Source organism: Marmota monax, unplaced genomic scaffold, assembly GCF_021218885.2.
Source record: "Marmota monax isolate L192 unplaced genomic scaffold, Marmota_monax_Labrador192_F-V1.1 WCK01_AAM20220418_F8-fsc00160, whole genome shotgun sequence".
NCBI classification, from domain to species: domain Eukaryota; kingdom Metazoa; phylum Chordata; class Mammalia; order Rodentia; family Sciuridae; genus Marmota; species Marmota monax.
Window position 1 is genome coordinate 2972864 of NW_026694183.1, and position 18243 is coordinate 2991106.

An 18243-nucleotide genomic window follows, 5' to 3' on the forward strand; every position below is an offset into this window, starting at 1 on the left:
ACCCCCAGAGAAAGAGGAGAGTGGAGAACATGCAAGTCCCGGCACAGACACCTCCAGGACAGTGGCTAGAGGGCTAAGGAGGCCAGGCTGTTAGGCAGCCTGCACCCTGATGCCAGCCAGGAAGGCTGCTGGGCCAGTGATGTAGACACCAAAGTGTGGCCTGAAGGAAGTTTATTGTCCCCCACCTCCACCAGGCCACTTTCCCCACCCCTCCCAATAATTACAAAAGTAAGAAAAATGCCTACATCCCCCAATCCCCATTCCTCCCCCCAAAATGCTATAATTTATGCAGAAAAGACAGTCCAAGGCAGCTGGTGGCCTCAACCCATCTTCTTCCAGATGGTGAGTGAGGCGGTGAGCACTCCGGCCACAAAGATGGTCACTGTCTGCCACGTGGGGGTCCCAAAGTAGGAGAGGAGGCCATCCTGGAGACAGAGACATCGCTTCAGGAACTCAGCAAGGTCAACCTCTGGACCAGCATGTGGGCCATCAGGGAGACTAAGAACAGAGGGTATGAGTGGGGACAAGAGCCTAAAATGGGGGCTGGGGCTAGGGCTCAGCGGTAGAGCCCTTGCCTGGCACGTGTGAGGCACTGGGTTCAATCCTCAGCACCACATAAAAATAAATAAATAAAAGTCATTGTGTCCATATACAACTAAAGAAAAAAAGATGGACGGTGGGTATTAAAGACCTTGGTCAAAGGATCATCAGTGAACTTGAGGGACTCCAGAGCAATGGGAAGGCACGAAAGCAAGAATCCAGTTACGGGCCACAGAGTGGTCAGCGGGTTCCAGAAGAACTGGACTGATCTACCGTAAAATGTTCTTGACCAGACCTGATGTGAAAAGGGGAAGGGAAGGAGTACCCTGGGGCAGGCCCTCAGGAGGGCCTAAAGGTCCCAGAGGAGGGAGGTGTTGATAGGTGTCTCACCCAACCACCCTGATCTTGAATCCAGCCCAGTAGCCGCTCTCGGAGGAAGTCCAGCGTCCAGCCCATGATGGTTCTGATCAACTCTGGCACCTTGGTACACAGGGCCTGCAGAGAGTAGGGTGGGTGTTAGGGACTAGCCCTGTCCCCAAGCCTTCTTTCTTTTCTTTTTTTAAAGAGAGAGAAAATTTTAATATTTATTTTTTAGTTTTTCAGCGGACACAACATCTTTGTTTGTTTGTGGTGCTGAGAATCAAATCCGGGCCGCACACATGCCAGGCGAGCATGCTACCGCTTGAACCACATCCCCAGGCTCCCAAGCCTTCTTTCTCAATTCTCTGTCTACCCTGGCAGCCTCTTCTCCCATAAAGTCAGTTTCATCAATTGTGAACTAGATTATATCACTGTCAACTATCCTGCTCATGAACCCTCTGTGGCTCCCCAGTGCCCTCAGGATAAAGACTGAAAGACACAGCTAAGCCCACAAATCCCTGTGTGAAGGGTCTAACTTGATCTCATTCCACTTTTTGGCTTTTCTGTGCCTCACTGACCATTAGCTTCCTTCCATTTTATTTACTTATATTTTTTGGTACTGGGGATTGAACCCAGGATCTTGTACATCTCAGGCACGCGGGCAGCACTCTACCGCATAGCTGCATCGGCAGCAATTTTTTTTTTTTGGTACTGGGGATTGAACTCAGGGACACTTGACCACTGAGCCTCATCCCTAGCCCTATTTTGTATTTTATTTAGAGACAGGGTCTCACTCAGTTGCTTAGATCCTCGGTTTTGCTGAAGATGGCTTTGAACTCGCAATCTTCCTGCCTCAGCCTCCCAGGCTTCTGGGTTACAGGCGTGCACCACTGCGCTGGCCAGGTGGTCCATTTTCACTTGCATCAAACTCTTCCATTTCAGGACCCTTGCACATGCTGATCTTTCTGACTAAACCAGGCTCAACCAGTGAATTCTCACCCCTCAAAACTCAGCAGGCAGGGAGGAGGGAGGAAAAAGGGAGGCAGCTGGGAATGAAATGGACTAAATTATGTTGTATGCATATGACTATATAACAAATCCCATTGATATGTATAATTATAATGCATCAATATACATTTTTTAAAATTAATAAAGTATTAAAAAAGAAAAACTTAGGCCAAATGTCACTTCCTGAGAGCTTTTTCAGACCAGGTCAGAACCCCTTCCCACCCACCACCCACCTGGCTCCATCCAGACCCTTCCCAGCCTTTATCTGGCTGCTTCTCTCCTGTTGTCCCCAGCTCCCAATGCAGCCCAGTATGATACTAACTGCTGTCCCCTTCATTTCCAGTATTCGGTGCCCATCAGCTGGATCTTGAAAACACATCAAGGGACTGGGGATGTAGCTGAGTGATACTGTGTGATTCTCCATGTGTGAAAACACATCAAGGCCTGGGTTCCGTCCCCAGTACTAATACTTTTTGGCTTTTCTGTGCCTCACTGACCACTAGCTTTAGAACGAACGCATGAGCCATATCATAAACAGCCAAGGTATATATTATATCTAATCTACAAATGGGAAAATCTGAGACCTGCACTATACATAGATCCTAAGTTGAGAATAGAGAAATTCTTTTGAAATAGAGAAACTATTTGGTTCAAGGATGCAAAATCTGTAATCTCAGCAGCTTGGGAGGCTGAGGCAGGAGGACCACAAGTTCAAAGCCAGTCTCAGCAATTTAGCAAGGCCCTAAGCAACTTAGCAAGAATCTGTCTCTAAACAAATAAATAAACAAACATAAATAAATGGGGCTGGAGATGTGGCTCAGTGGTAGAGCACGCCTGGGTTCAGTCCCCAGTACCAAAAAAAAAAAAAAAAGCATCATGAAATACACTTTCCCAGCTCCACAGCAAACACACACCTAGGGCTAGGGCAGTCATCTTCAGGGTACCATCACAGGTACCACCTACCAGTGCCCCTGCCTTGGCCTTTATACCTTATAAGTCTTTTTTTTTTTTTTTTTCATTTTTTGAGGTGCAGGGAATTGAACCTCACACATGCTAAGCAATCTCTCTACCACTGGGCTATACTCCATCCACCATAATTCCTATTCCTTTCCCTCCCCACCCCAGTACCGGGGAGAGAACCCAGGAACTCTACCACTAAGCTTCATCCCCAGCACTTTTTGTTTTTTATTTTAAGAACGGTCTTACTAAGTTGCTGAGGTTGGTCTCATACTTGTGATCCTCCTGCCTCAGCCACTGGAGTCTCTGGGATCACAGGAGTGTGCCATATACCCGGCCTTAATTCCTTTTTTGACCCACAATGGCCAGGATAATTCACTGGGCTCCTCCTGCCAATATTTTATTATGAGGGGCTAGGGATGTGGCTCAAGCGGTAGCACGCTCGCCTGGCATGTGTGCGGCCCGGGTTCGATCCTCAGCACCACATACAAACAAAGATGTTGTCTCTGCCGAAAACTGAAAAATCTCTCTCTTAAAAAAAAAAAAAAAAAAAAAAATATATATATATATATATATATATATATATATATATATTGTATTATGAGACTCTTCATAGAAAAAAATTAAAAGAATTTCAGAGTGAGCAGCCAGATGGCAGCAACCTAGATTTTACAATTAACATTTTTGCTATACTTGCTTAGGATAACCTCTTAAATTTATGAATCAGGTTTTCTCACTGCCTTATTTAAAACCGATCACTCCTTTGTCATTCAGAGTAAAGTTGTTTACAGTAGCCCACAAGACTGCACACAATCTGCACCTGCCCAAATCCACCCTCGCTCCCACCTCACTATTCTAATAGCAGTGGCCTCCTTGCTACATTCAACATACCAGGCTTGGTCCTACCTCAGGGCCTTTGCTTATTGTTTCTTCTATCAGATGCGTCTTCTCCCTGATCTTTATATATCAAAGCATCCTTTTTGTCATTCCCACATTGGCTTCAATGACACCTGCTCTTGAAGGTCTTTCCTGGCTACTTTCCTCAAAGTATACAACCTGAGCTCCATGAAAGCAGGGACCCAGCTTACTTTGTTCAGGGCTGTGGCTGGGGGCTGAGTACAGGCCCAGCATACAGTAGGCATAATGCATTTTTCTTGAATGAATAAAAGGTACTCTCAAGTCACATTCATCTCTCTCCTTTCCCTCTATGGTCACTGGGCCATGGCAGGGGTTGACCCCATGGTTCCCAGGTCCTCAAATCTGAGGCGAGCATTCCTGGACTCACTGCCGTGCAGCTGCCCACCTTGAGCACCAGTTTGCTGGCAAAGTAGAAAAGGGCGACAACCCGGCCCCAGTTGAAGTTGCCGTCAGCAAACATATCAGCTGCCACTCGGAAAAAGACCTCTCGGGGGGAGTCTGTGTCCACAGCTGCAATCATCCTGCAGGAAAGAGGAGTACGGATGCTGGGGAGGCAGGATCTGGCAGAGGGTAGAAGTTACAGCATCCACCACATACTGAAGGCAAGTAAACTGAGACTCCAGCCAGTCTGAAATGGAAAGCACAGGCACATGGGGGCTAGGGACGGAACAAGATGGAACATACAGGAAGGAAGGAAAAATGATTCCCTGAAGGAAGCTTTCAAGATGGAGTGAATGGCAGGGAATGTCTGAGTTAAGTGGTGCAGCGGGGACTCTTAGTTCCTATGGGGGAAACAAGGGTATGGGGCTGTGATTCCTAGGTTACGCAACAGGGGGAGACCCTTAGCTCAACTCTGGGTCCCCAGGAGTCACACCTCTGAAGCTCCATGTTACTGTCTAGTTCATCACCGATGCGCTTCAGACACTCGCTCAGCTTCTTGGTGGAAGCATCCTGGGGCACCTGCTCCAAGGCCAGCTCTGACGTGTCCCCCCCCATCCGTCCTGCTCGATCCTGGATGAAACTATATGAAAATGGAGGGAGTGCAGAATCAGAATGGGGTGTCACTCTTCAAATCTGCTCCACAATAATCAGACCTCAAACTCACCCCTGAAGCAAAAGGGCCCCTGTCTTCATGATCTGCTCAGAGCTGGTGGGCCCTAGAGGAAAAAGGAGGGAAGAGGTGCCTGGACTCTTGGGTCCTAGGGGATCAGGACACTGGGATGGCTCACGGTCCCTGAGGGAGGGCAGACCTGAGGGCCCTGGACTCCTGGGTTCCTGGCAGATAAAGTGACTGGGAGACCAGCAAGTGAGTCTCTCAAAGAGAAATAAGTAGGGACCCTGGGCCTGTGTCCTACATTCTTCCGGGAGAGGAGGCTGGGGGAACACTCAGGGCATCCAGACCCCTAGCCTGAGGGGGCAGAAGTGAGACCCGTCCCTCCCGGCGGGCCAGAGGCAGGAAGTGGTGCCCGCGACAAGCCCGGGCCTGCCCGGGGGGCTTGGGTTCTAGGATCCGCAGGGTTTGGGGGATCCGAGAGCGCCAGGAAGGAAGAGATCGGGGCGCGGAGGCCAGCTAGCCGGGAAGCTCCGAGGAGGGAGGGGGCTGGAGGCTGGCAGCGCCCGATCCGGGAGTTTGTGTCCCCGAGTGCTAGGAGATCGCCTGGCCCCAGGCCGGCGGCAGGATCCCTGGCCAGCCGGCAATGGGACTCGCCCTCCTCCCCAGCCTGCATGCCGCCTCACCGCCTCCTCTGGGCTGCTCCCCGGACCCGTCCATCACCGCCACCGCCGCCGCCGCCTCTCGCCGGGTCCGCCCGGGCGGCTGCAGCGCGCTGTAGTCACGTGAGCTGCCCGATGAACGTGCGTCCTTCACGTGGCCGCCCCGCAAAATGGCCGCTGCCCCGCAGGGTGCTGGTCACGTGACGACATGTGTGGGGCGTGGCCTGTGTCACGTGGCTCGTCGGCACCGCCCATTAAGAGCTGGCCGTGGTACCACTCCACTCGCCACCGCTGCCTGCGTTGGTTCATTCAGGCACGGTTTTCAGAAGTTGCGGGGAGAGTTTGCGCCCCCCGCACCACAGAACAGCAAGTGCCAAGGTTCAGAGGCCGGAGTAGCGTGCATCCTGGCAGAAGTTGAAATGACTGAAGTCCTGCGAGTCCTTACGTCTTCTGTGAAAATTAAAGGAATATGAAGTTCAAAAAGTGGCAAAAACTGAACGATGATAACAGATCTCGGGGTATGGGAAGATCCGACCTGCCCTCAGTCCATGCCCCTGGGTCTCTGCATAGGTAGCTCACAACCTGGCAGCTGGCTTCTTCATCAAAGTGAACAAGTGAGTAAGAGAGAGGAAAAAGTCCAGGGAGGACCAAAGTCATTGTCTGTTATAACTGAACCGTGAAAGGAACACCCCCTCACTCATGCCTTCAAAGAACTATCAGTAGGCCTGGTGCACTCACACAAAAAGGGGGTTACACAAGGGACTGTACTCACTGCTACTAAGAAGTTAGACATTGCCTAGAGCACAGACTTAACCCTCAGAACCAAAAAACTTAAAAAAAGAAGAGAGGAAACAATATACAGTGTGCTATGTGGCTAGGATGTGATATTTAATAAATTAGGTATATTGTATGTGTGTGCTTGTGACACTGTGGATTGAACCCAGGGACACTCTGCCACTGAGCTACATCCCCAGTGTGTGTGTGTGTGTGTGTGTGTGTGTATATATATATATATATATACATATTTTTTTTTTTTTGAGATAGGGTCTGACTAACTTACCCAAGCTGCCCTTGAACTCTTGGTCCTCCTTACTCAGCCTTTAGAGTAGTTGGGATTAAAGGCATCTTTGATGTGACTGTGTGTGTGTACACCAAACAAACAAGTTTAAATATGAAACGCTTCATGAATTTACGTGTCATCCTTGCGCAGGGGCCATGTTAATCTTCTCCATATTGTTCCAATTTTAGTATATGTGCTGCCAGAGCAAGTACCTGTCTTTTTTTTTTTTAATATTTTTTGAGTTGTAGATGGATACGATACCTCCATTTTATTTATTTATTTTTATGTGATGAAGATTGAACCCATGCCTCACATGTGCTAGGCAAGCGCTTTACCACTGAGCTACAACCCCAGCCCCAACCCTTCTTTTTTTTTTTTAAGTATTTTTTAGTTGTAGATGGACACAATACCTTTATTTATCTTTATGTGGTGCTGAGGCTTGAACCCAGGGCCTCACACATGCTAGGCGAGTGCTCTACCACTGAGCCACAACCCCAGCCCCTCTTTTTTTAACAGTCCTGAGGATCATGTCAAGTTCAGTGTGTTTGACTTACAATATTTTCAATTTATGAGGATTTTATCAAATTGGAAACCCATTGTAAGCCGAGTAGCATCTGTATCTTAACCAGGGTAATTTATACACAGCATAAATTTATTGCTCATAATTCTGGAGGCTGGGAAGTCCAAGGTCAAAGTGCAAGTAGATTTATTGTCTGATGAGGGCTCCCTCGCTGCTTCAAAGATGGCACCTTGCCAGACATATTGGCACCTTCCTATAATCCCAGCAGGAGGATCAAAGTTTGAGGCCAATGGCTGGGGATGTGGCTCAGTGGTGAAGCACCCCTAGGTCCAATCCCCAGTACCAAAAAAGAAAAGAAAGGCACCTAGTTGCTGTGTCCTCAAAGCAAAGGTCTTCCTCAAGCCTTTTTTTTTTTTTTGGGGGGGGTGGGGGGTACTGGATATTGAAGGGCACTTTAACCATTTAACACCCCTGCCCTTTTTATTCTTTTTACTTAAATACTTTTTTCAGTTATAGATGGACACAATATCTTTATTTTTATTTATTTATTTATTTTGGTGCTGAGGATCGAACCCAGGACCTCATGCATGCGCGGCAAGCGCTCTACCACAGAACTACGACCCTAGCCCCCTCTCCCCGTCCCCTTTTCCTTTTTGTATTTTGAGACAGGGTCCCACCAAGCTGCCAAGGCTGGCCTCAAACTTGTGATCCTCCTGCCTCAGCTTCCTGAGTCGCTGGGGTTACAGTGTGTGCCACAACCCCTCACTCTTTTTTCTTCTCTTTTCCTCAGGATTGACTGGCAGTGTAGCTTATTGTCACTGCCTCATCCCTTTGAGAGGATTGGACCGCCTATCACCCATTCAGGAAAAATTCCAATTGTAAAATTAAAAAAACATTCAGTATCTATGAATGTATATCACTTTTGCACCATCATAAATTTGAAAGATCATAAGTTGAATCATTGTAAGTTGGAAATTTTCTGTATTTTGTTTTAGAGCAGCCCAGATGAAATAAGATGCCAATCAACAGACTCCCCACCAGAATTTAGTTAGTACTAGTATCTCTCTTTTACTGATGGGCAAAGAAAGAAAGAAGCTGGAGGACAGTGTAGTTATGGACCTTGCTATTCACACCCTGTCCCCTTGTAGAGGTCACTGGCTCCTACCCTCATACCTACACTTACCCAGCATCTCAGACAGTAAACCAACACTCAGGAAGGTGAGGAGATGAAGAAAGACAAGTCCGGCCTAATGCCAGACTGTCCTGAAGGTTTAGTTACCAAGCATCCCATCTTCCCTCCTGACCACCCTGAGTTGTTTTTCTGATACTTTAAAAATGAACAGCCTGGCCGGGCATGGTGGTGCAAGCCTGTAATCCCAGTGGCTTGGGAGGTTGAGGCAGGAGGATCAAAGCCAACCTCAGCAAAATCGAGGCACTAAGCAACTCATTGAAGACTCTGTCTCTAAATAAAATATAAAATGGGGCTGGGGATATATATAGCTCAGTACCCCTGAGTTCAATCCCTGGTACCAAAAAAAGAACAGCCTAGGCTGGGGTTGTGGCTCAGTGGTGGAGCTCTTGCCTAGCACTTGTGAGGCACTGGGTTGGATCCTCAGCATCACATATAAATAAGTGAATAAAATAAGGGTATTGTGTCCACCTACAACCAAAAATATTTTTTAAAAAATGAACAGCCTGATTCATACAAATGAATTTGAGGACATGCAATTACAGGCAGGAAGAGCAGGAAGAACAAAAGCTTTTAGGGGCCCAGAAAGAGAATTATTTCTGGTGTGAAAAATCAAGTTGTTTTGTTAAAAAAAAAAAAAAAAAAAAAAAAAAAATCCCTCCAAAGGAGTGAAGGCCAAACTCCAGAGAGGCCATGAGAGTATCTGCCCCAGAAGCTTGTGAGAAACGTGGCCTTGACCTCGCCTTCCTCCCCCAGCTCACATCATTCCACGAAATTGCACTCTAGTGACCTTTGCTGGTGAGCTCTCCAGTTCCTGCCAAAACACTGCCAAGATCCAAGATTTCCACGGAAACTATTTATTTACTCAGGACAGGAATCAGCGTTCGTCTTGGGAGAAGGTGACTCCAATGATCTTCCTCACCTCCTGGAGGATCTCAGCCAGCAGCTCACTTTCTGCCAGAGGAATGACAGGACTTTCCTTGAGGCCTGAGGAGAGAAGGCAGTTAGGGACCCTCCAAGTCAAACACCACAACCAAAAAGAAAACAAAAACAAAAACAAAAAATGATCATTCCCAGAATCCCCAAGGCACAGGCATGGTTTAGATAGGTGGGTGCCCCGGGGCATCCTGGGAAATGTAGTTCCAAACCGGCCACTAGAGCATCAGAAGGTGGGTGGAGAGGGCCTAACCCCTTCCAGGCCTGACCCCTGCGGTGGCCTCTGCATTCTTACCTTTGCGCAGGCACTCGCGGACGTGAATGGCCTCGTACCTCATGCCTGACCCATTTTTAAAATTATACTTCTTTGGGACTTGGGGCAGCGGGAACTCCTTATGCTCATCATTCACCACCAACTTTGTTGGGCACCAGGATGGGAAAACCTGGGGGAAGATAGAAAATGGCTTGCCATCCTCTCCAACTGGGCTTCTAGGGACTTTCACCCTAGAGCATGCCAGGTGAGGCTCGGGGGCCTCCCTAAGGGCCCTGGTGACTGAGGGCATGTCCCCCTTTCCTGGTTGCCAGAGGTTTGTTCCTTAGGGGTGCCACTGTCACACTAGAATCTTGTTGTCTCCCCAACAACAAACTTCTGTGCTTGCGGACAGGTGCTCCTTATGAAGCCAGATTTAAAGATAGGTAGTATAGTTAGGTAAATGGGGTCTAACATCTAGTAGGATAAACAAAATGGAGGCCATTATAGAGAATGGAGCCCAGGAAAACAGAGCAGCACTTGGGGAAATCGAAATGTTAATGTTCCCAAGGCCAAGAGCCCATCCTAAGGAAATGTTAATGAAGCAGCTCCCAGCAAACAAGGAGGTGCTAATCAAAAGCCGCCCCAGGCCCTTCCTGCCCAGATTACTCCTCCAGCCCTTTTGTCCCACACCTTTTGGGCCTTCCCACCTACATTTCAACACTGCACGATAACAGAACAAAGGACAGAAATGCATGCCACAGGGGAGAAGTCTTTTTTGCTGTCCTTAATAAAGCTTCTACTTTCCACTTGCCTCGCTGTGCTTCTCTGGTGTTATGCTTCAGCATTGGGGAAGCAAGGACTCGACACTGGTAAACAGCGGGTAACACTTAGGCCCAGTGAAGATGGCTTATCTTCATATCTTTGTGAATCCCCTTAGCAGAAAGGGTGGTCAGACCATCCAGCACCTTCTCATTGACCAAGAGATCTCCTTTTTTTTTTTTTTTTTTAACTTCAGAGCCCTGGGAAGTTAAATGGTTTCCAACCCGTTTCTAGCCCAAAATGAAAATACAGAGGCGTGGTTGAGGCCCCTCAGAAACACAGGACAAGGGTCAAGTTCTGGTCTGGCTTCTACAAATGGGATGTCTTTTCCTTTCTCTTCCTCCCCTTTCCTTTCCCTTCCTCCCTTTCCCACCTTATCTTCCTTCCTCCCTCCTCCCCTCTCTCCCTTCCTCTCTTCCCAGTGCTAGGGCTTCAACACAGGGCCTCCAGCAAGCTAGGTAAGCACTCTACCACACACACACATCCCCAGCCCAAGAATAGGAGATTTTTCTGCAAGGAAACCCAGTGAAGTTGACCTTTGAAAACACCCAGATCCTGCCCTGGAAGCAATTCCAATCGACTATCCTCTAAATATGGTTGATAAGAACTGGTTTCTTGCTGGGTGTGGTGGCACAACACTGTAATACCAGCAACTAGGGAGGCTGAAGCAGGAGGACTGCCAAGTTCAAGACTGATCTCTGCAGGGTCTCTCTCTCTCTCTTTTAATATTTATTTTTTAGTTTTAGGTGGACATAATATCTTTATTTTGTTTTTATGTGGTGCTGAGAATCGAACCCAGTGCCTCATGCATGCTAGGCGAGCACGCTACCACTTAAGCCACATCCCCAGCCCCTCTCTCTCTTTTTTTTTAAAAATATTCTTTTAATTGTAGATGGACACGATACCTTTATTTTAATTACTTATTTTTATGTGGTGCTGAGGATTGAACCCAGTGCCTCACTTGTTCAAGGCAAACACTCTGCCACTAAGCCACAACCCAGCCCAGCAGGGTCTCTCTTTAGTGAGAGAAACAAAAAGGGCTGGGGTTGAGACCCTGTCTCAAAAACAAACCAAACTGGGGATATAGCTCCGTGAAAAAGTGCCCTGGGTTCAACCCCCAGTACCTAAAACAAAGTGATTTTTGGAGCTGGGTGTGGCTCAGTGGTAGAGCTCTTGCTTAGCATGTGTCAGGCCCTGGGTTCTTAGGACTAAGAACACTTGACCCTCCAATAGGTTCACCTCTGGAAAGACCTGATTGGCTCAAACCCCATCCTTTGGCTTGGTTGTCAAGGAGGATGTGTTCCTTAGAAACGCGGTGAAAAATGGCTGGTTCAACTCCAGTTCCCCAGTTGCCCTTCCCGTCCTGAGGGCCCAATTGCCAGTGCTCAGGCCTGTTGGACCTCACCTGGGCCATGCCCTTGGTACCGTTCACGGAGGCCACGTTGGAGAGATCTGTGCTGATGCTACAGGTGAAGCTGCCATGGACCCCTCCTGGGTACTGAAGTAGCACTGAGACAGTGTCGTCCACACCTGGAAAGAAGTCACAGGGCTGAGTGGGGGGGGGGGGGGTAAGACTGCATGGGCCTCCGATTCTGCTCGTGGAAACTTGGCCCAGAGACCTTGCTTCTTATTCAGCAGTGAACAAGAATGAAGTATGAAAATATAGATGACCTTCAAAAATACTATGCTGAAAGAACCAGACACAAAATTCACATGTCGTGTGATTCCATTCACAAGATATGTCCCCAGTTGGCAAATCTGAAGATCTAGAAAGTAGAGTAGTGATCATTTATGGCTGGGGGAGGGAGGGAAGAACTGAGGAGGTACATTCAAGGGCTTGGGAAGGGTTGTGGGTTTCTTTGTTTTGTTTTTGGTACCAGGGATTGAATTCAGAGGTGCTTAACTACATCTCCAGCCCTTTTTATTTTTTTATTTTGAGAACGGATCTCACTATGTTGTGTAGGGCCTCACTAAGTTGCTAAGGCTGGTTTCAAACTTTCGATCTTCCTGCCTCTGCCTCCTGAGCCACTGGGATTACAGGCATGCACCACCACAAAGAGCTTTAATTCTATTTTTTTTTCTACAGTACCTTTATTTTATTTATTTATTTTTATGTGGTGCTGAGGATGGAACCCAGTGCCTCACATGTGGTGGTCGAGCTCTTTACCACTGAGTCACAACCCCAGTTCTAATTCTATCTTGAGACAGCATTCACTAAGATTCCAGGCTGGCTTCCAACTGGCAATCCTCCTGCCTTGGCCTCAAGAGTAGCTTGGATTAGAAGTGTGGACCACCACCACCTGGCTAAATTTTTTTTTTTTCTTCTGTATTGGGGATTGAACTCAGGGCCCAATGCATGCCAACAAGCACTTTGCCACTGAGCTACATCTCTGGCCCTGAAATTATTTTTATTCTGTTTGTGTGTTTTCCCTATTTCTTGTTTGTTCTTTCATTCAGTGATTGCTATTGGAAGTCACTGTTTTGGAGCAGTTCTTTTTGCAGCAAGGACTTGCTTAGACAACTTCAAAAAATAATCACCATTTATATTTCTTCTTTCCTTCTTTTTAGTACTGGGGATTGAACCCAGGGGCACTTTACCACTGAGATATATTCCAGTACTTTTTATTTTTTTGATTATTTAAAAATTTTTTTTTAGTTATAGAGACACATACCTTTATTTCATTTTTTAATTTTTATGTGGTGCTCAGGATTGAACCCAGTGCCTCACATGTGCTAGGCAAGTGCTCTAACACTTAGCTACAATTCCAGCCCTTTATTTTTTATTTTGAAACAGAATCTCACTAAGTTGCTGAGGCTGGTCTTGAACTTGGGATCCTCCCGCCTCACCGTCCTGAGCTGTTGTCTTTACAGGTGGGTGCTACCACATCTGGCCCGTGGTTTATATTTCTTAACTGCTGACCATTTGCTGCAACAGTTACTTCATCAATTTCCACAATAACCCTATGATTGACACTTTACCAGTCAAATAATTAAGACTCAGAGACATTGAGGCACTTGTCCAAAATCACACAGTAAAGTCCCCAGTACAGAGCTCACCTGCTTCTCAACACTGATTTTCCCTGACTACACATAGGAAGGTCATCCAGATGATTCTCATGGCCTGGGAGACTTGTTCCCCGCTGGGGACTGCAGGGAGAAAGGTTCACTCCCACCGCCCACCATCAAGGAGTCTAGCGTGGACAATACCTGTTTCATGGAGCTTTCCGACTGCTGAAATCTTCTCTGGCTTCTGCCCCCCGAAGACCATGGAAATGAACTGGGAGCAGTAGATTCCGAGGTCCAGCAACCCGCCACCTGCCTGGGCCCAGTCTGTGGACCTGGGTATTTGGATGAGGTTTTCCCCGAATTCTATCCGAACCACTCGAAGGTCCCCTACAGTTCCCTGAGCCAAAACAGACCTCAGAGCTTCTGTGGCAGGAAAAAAACGGGTCCAGATGGCCTGCAGATGACAGAAGGGAAATGGCAGGGCACAGGAAAGGAAGGAGTGGGGTCAAGGCCCAGGAGTCGACTACCCAGTTCTTTTCCCTCCTGGGCTCCAGTCTGGAGGAGGAACCCACTGCTCCCAGACTCCAAAATAGGGATCCCTTCCCTCCAAACCTGCCTCTGTCTGTCCTTGTTCTTCCTCTCTGGGACCATCATCCCTGTGGAATTGTGTCCCTTGCCCTGTTCATGTATTGAATTCTCAACTCCCCAGAACCTCTGAGATGGATTGTATATTGGGGATAGAGTTTGTTTGTTTTTGTGGTGCTGGGGATCGAACTCAGGGCCTTGTGCATGCAAGGCAAACACTCTACCAACTGAGCTATATCTCCACCCCTTGTTTGTTGTTTTTGAGATGGGGCCTCCCTGTATTGCTCAGACTGGTCTCAGACTCCTGGCCTCAAGCCATCCTCCCACCTCAGCCTCCTGTGTAGCTGGGACTGTGGAAGCACAAACCTCTGGGTTTTTAGAGTGATATCTACATTAACATGAAGTCATTAGGGTGGATCATAATCAATATGACGGGTGTCCTTACGAGAAGAGGAAATGAAGACAGATATACACAGAAGGAAGACCATGTGAAGACAGGAGAAGCTGCCATCTGTAGGCCAAGGACAGAGACCTGGGAAGAAACTGATCCTGCCTAAACTTTGATCTCAGACTTTTGGCCTCTGGAATTGTGAGAAATACATTTCTGTTGTTTAAACAACCTCGTTCATGGTAGTTGGGTATGACAGCCCCAGCAAACTAATAAATATACTCAGTCTGTCCCTGATGCTGGTTCACCCTCCATATGGCCCCGAGGCAGCCAGGGCCCCACCCCCTTAAAAAACAGGACCCCTTAAACTTAAGGAAGGAAATTCTCTCAGGAGAGATGGAGACAGCCAGATTAGATCCAGCTTAAGGGGTTAACAGACACCAGAAAATTAGGAGTTAAGAAGTGCACCAGTCTTCAAGCCTGTGGATAACAGCATCAGGAAATAGAGAATGGGAAGTCAGTTCCGCCTTCTGAGACCACGCAGTCATCAGTGACACCAAGAGGCCTAGCCAAGAAAGACAGATCACTAAAATCAAACCCACTGAGACAGGACAACAGTCTGCCCTGTTCTGAACATAATGTCAGGGACTCTTCCAGATGACAAGGGGCAAATTCCAGGTGGTAAGGGGCAAACACATGCATAGAACAGTCACTAACGTCACCTACAGTCACTTTTACTTCAGCAGCATAATGAAAATCACACCCCAAGATGGCGATTGAAGGTGGTAATGAGACATGGGCAGCGTGAAGAAGCTTGGCAAAGAAGAGCGTGCTGCCATAAAAACCCTGCCTCCACCTGCCGTGACGTCAAGAGACCAGGGCCCATGCCACGCACGGTGGTGCACGCCTTCAATACTAGTGACTCGGGAGGCTGAGGCAGGAGGATTGCAAATTTGAGGCAGTCTCAGCAACTTAGCAAGACCCTGTCTCAAAATATAAAATAAGGGCTGTGGCTGTGGCTCAGTGGCAGAGCACTTGCCTCGCACATGTGAGGCACTGGGTTCCATCCTCAGCACCACATAAAAATAAAAAGATATTGTGTTCATTTACAACTAAAAAAATATTTTAAAAATATATATAAAATAAAAGGGGCTGGGTGTGTGGCTCAGTGGTAGAGCACCCCTGGGATCAATCCCCAGTCCGACGAAAATTTTAAATAAATATTATTTATTATTATAATATTTTTTTTTAAAGAATAAAGAGCGGGCTGGGGATGTGGCTCAAGCGGTAGCGCGCTCACCTGGCATGCGTGCTGCTTGGGTTCGATCCTCAGCACCACATACAAACAAAGATGTTGTGTCTGCCGAAAACTAATAAATAAGTATTTAAAAAATTAAAAAAAAAAAAAATTCTCTCTCTCTCTCTTTAAAAAAAAAAAAGAATAAAGAGCTTTGTTCCTATCCTAGTTGTGCCCTCCTCTGATTCTTCTTACGGAAAGCACAAGAATCCACTAACTTGGTGACAGACCCAGAGGGATCTTTTCTTCTCTAAGAGCTGACTCTGTCTTACCCCTCCCTGCTCAGTACCCTTCTATGGTTGTCCACTGCCCAATGGCGGTTCCCATTCATTTGGAGCATTTTATAGGAAAGATATCCTATACATGCTTTGCATTATAAACCCTCCCAGCATTCCTGCTAGGTGGTTAACATTGTGTCCATTGCATTGACAAGAGAAAATTGAGGCTCTCAGGTCATCCTTTGCTTTAGATCACACAGTAACTACAGATTTGGTGTTGTTAGGAACCATAATACTCCCCAGCACTGAAACAACTTCTGGGTGCTATATGGCACTGCTGGTACTGCCCACTGCCACTTAGCAACCATCTTAATTCCTGGCACTCTCTTGGACCCTTTGGATAGATAAATCTAATAAGAGCAAAGCAATGACAGAATGACAGAAGGGAAATGGCAGGGCACAGGAAAGGAAGGAGTGGGGTCAAGGCCCAGGAGTCAACTACCCAGTTCTTTTCCCTCCTGGGCTCCAGTCTGGAGGAGGAACCCACTGCTCCAGACTGGAGCCCATCTCACCTTGATCCCTGGAAATCCACCAAAACTAAACCCTTTTTGAAAGACTGAAAAATGATTCACACAATCTAAGCAAGTCCTGCCATATTTGCTAAGGGCCGGAAGCTGTGGCTCTCCCAGGGATAGATGTTGCTAGTAGATTAAACTACAACCTGGTAAACGCACTGACCTGGCTCCATTTTTGTGACCGTCTTGACTGTTGGCAAACTCTTTCCTGTGTTCTTCCAAAAATGCCTACTTTCAACCACAGACATGTCTAGCGTCAGCAAGCAGCCCCTATCAGATGTTGACAGGGCCCCTCCACCCTCACCTCCATCAGGAACAGGCCCCGTGAGCGGGCCTCCGCCACCATCTCCCGAACTTCCTCGGCATTCACACCCATGGGCTTCTCGCACAGGACCGCTTTGCCGGCTCTCAGGCACAGCAACACCGCGGCCTTGTGCTGGGGATGCTGGGTGCCAATATAGGCCACTTCTAGGGTGAAAGGAAGGATCTCGTTTAAGAGGTCAGCAGCCCTGCCCACTCCATCCCTGAGGGGCCCTCCCACAATTTAGAGGTCCCACCGGAGGTCCCAGGAACAAAGTGGACTCTCATCGTTGTCTCCCATTAGGAAGCAACTAAACAAATGCTGTCGCCTCTAACCATTCTCTACCAGCAATCTATTTTCAGCCTTCTGAAATGATGGTAAGAAATCGCGAGTTCAAAGCCAGCCTCAATAACTTAGCGAGGCGCTAGGCAACTCAGTGAGACCCTGTCTCTAAATAAAATACAAAAATGGGCTGGGAATGTGGCTCAGTGGTAAGTGCCCTAGTTCAATCCCCAGTATCAAAAAAGAAAGAAAGAAGGTGGAAAAAAAAGAAACAAAGAAAAAAAAAAAAAAGAAATTGCTGCGTCCTCAGCACGCCAGCAGGAGGTAGATATTATTAATTTTGCTCGATTTCTAACTGCGTAAACTGAGAAAGGTAAGCCTAACCGGAAAAACGAGAATTCTGGCAACCTGACTCCAGAGCCAGGCTGCATCCACTATGAGATCTCGCCTTTTGATCCAGAACATTGGACACCCTGATCACAGGGTCCTGCTCCTCTGCCCCCCGCTCCCGCCACCTTTTTATTTTGAAGAGATGGGGGTCCGGCCCAGGCTGATCTCAAACTCCTGGGATCAAGCAATTCTTCTGCCTCAGCCTTCTGAGGAGCTGGGACTGCAGGTGCGTGACTCGTAGAGTCTATTTAAGCTTTCGCCACTCACCCACATTCGGGTCCTTCGCCAATTCTTCATAGGAGCCATAGGCCTTGGGGATGTCATGTTTCAGTGCAAACTCTTTCGCCCGGCTCAGGTCGCGGGCAGCCACCGCCACCACCTGGAAGGGTGCCAGGGTCAGACTGCAGGGGTGGAAGAGGCGAGGAAGACGGGTGACAGAGGAAACGCCGGGTTGGGAGAGATGACTTCCTCCAAGAGATGCAGTCGTGGGGAAGGATGTGACGGGGGCTGGACCCTTGGGTCCTGGGAAAGAGAGCTCTTGGGAAAACAGTAGCTTCTCTTAGCGGTATTTCAGATCAAGACCCTCCCAAACCTCAAGCACCTGGGGGGGGGGGGTCACAAGACAGAGGTGGAGAAGGAGCCAGCAGATGAGCAGCGGGAGTTGACGCCTTGGGAACTCAGAAACCTAGGATCCTTCCTCCCCTCTCAGCCCCTGGAGTCCGCCCTTCCTCGTCGCCTCTTTCCCAGGACTCCGCGGGGAGGCAGACCTGGTGCTCGGAGCGAGGCAGTGCGCACAGCGTGGTCGTGAAGTCGTTGGAAATAAGGCCGGCGGACACAATGCCCCAACGGAGCGCCATCCTTCACCTCTCCGGGTCGCGCAATCCTGGGGGCTGCGGGCGGCTCCCGCGGGTGTTGAAGGACGGAGGCT

At 48.1% G+C, this 18243-nt stretch overlaps 2 protein-coding genes and 1 non-coding gene across 5 annotated transcripts; all 3 read right to left on the reverse strand.

Moving 5' to 3' along the window:
* Window positions 1-154: 154 nt before the first annotated feature.
* Window positions 155-5669, reverse strand: Bax (BCL2 associated X, apoptosis regulator). Of its 3 annotated transcripts, XM_046466299.2 has the most exons (7): window positions 5521-5669; window positions 4889-4940; window positions 4658-4804; window positions 4169-4304; window positions 931-1035; window positions 692-835; window positions 155-425 (listed from the first exon to the last, which is right to left on the reverse strand). In XM_046466299.2, exons 1-7 carry the CDS (start codon window positions 5552-5554, stop codon window positions 321-323), a joined length of 723 nt encoding a protein of 240 aa, XP_046322255.1. In that variant the 5' UTR covers window positions 5555-5669; the 3' UTR covers window positions 155-320. The 3 variants fall into 3 exon arrangements, with proteins under 3 accessions (XP_046322255.1, XP_046322257.1, XP_046322258.1); XM_046466301.2 differs by lacking the exon at window positions 4889-4940 and having other exon boundaries at window positions 5521-5653; XM_046466302.1 differs by lacking the exon at window positions 692-835 and having other exon boundaries at window positions 5521-5653.
* A 992-nt stretch (window positions 5670-6661) lies between these two features.
* Window positions 6662-6768, reverse strand: LOC124107997 (U6 spliceosomal RNA). The gene has a single exon (XR_006856575.1). It is a non-coding gene; the product is annotated as a U6 spliceosomal RNA (small nuclear RNA).
* Window positions 6769-9106: 2338 nt separating this feature from the next.
* Window positions 9107-18243, reverse strand: Dhdh (dihydrodiol dehydrogenase). The gene is made up of 7 exons (XM_046466298.2): window positions 18083-18243; window positions 17583-17694; window positions 16647-16810; window positions 13481-13733; window positions 11679-11803; window positions 9497-9644; window positions 9107-9252 (listed from the first exon to the last, which is right to left on the reverse strand). Exons 1-7 carry the CDS (start codon window positions 18170-18172, stop codon window positions 9143-9145), a joined length of 1002 nt encoding a protein of 333 aa, XP_046322254.1. The 5' UTR covers window positions 18173-18243; the 3' UTR covers window positions 9107-9142.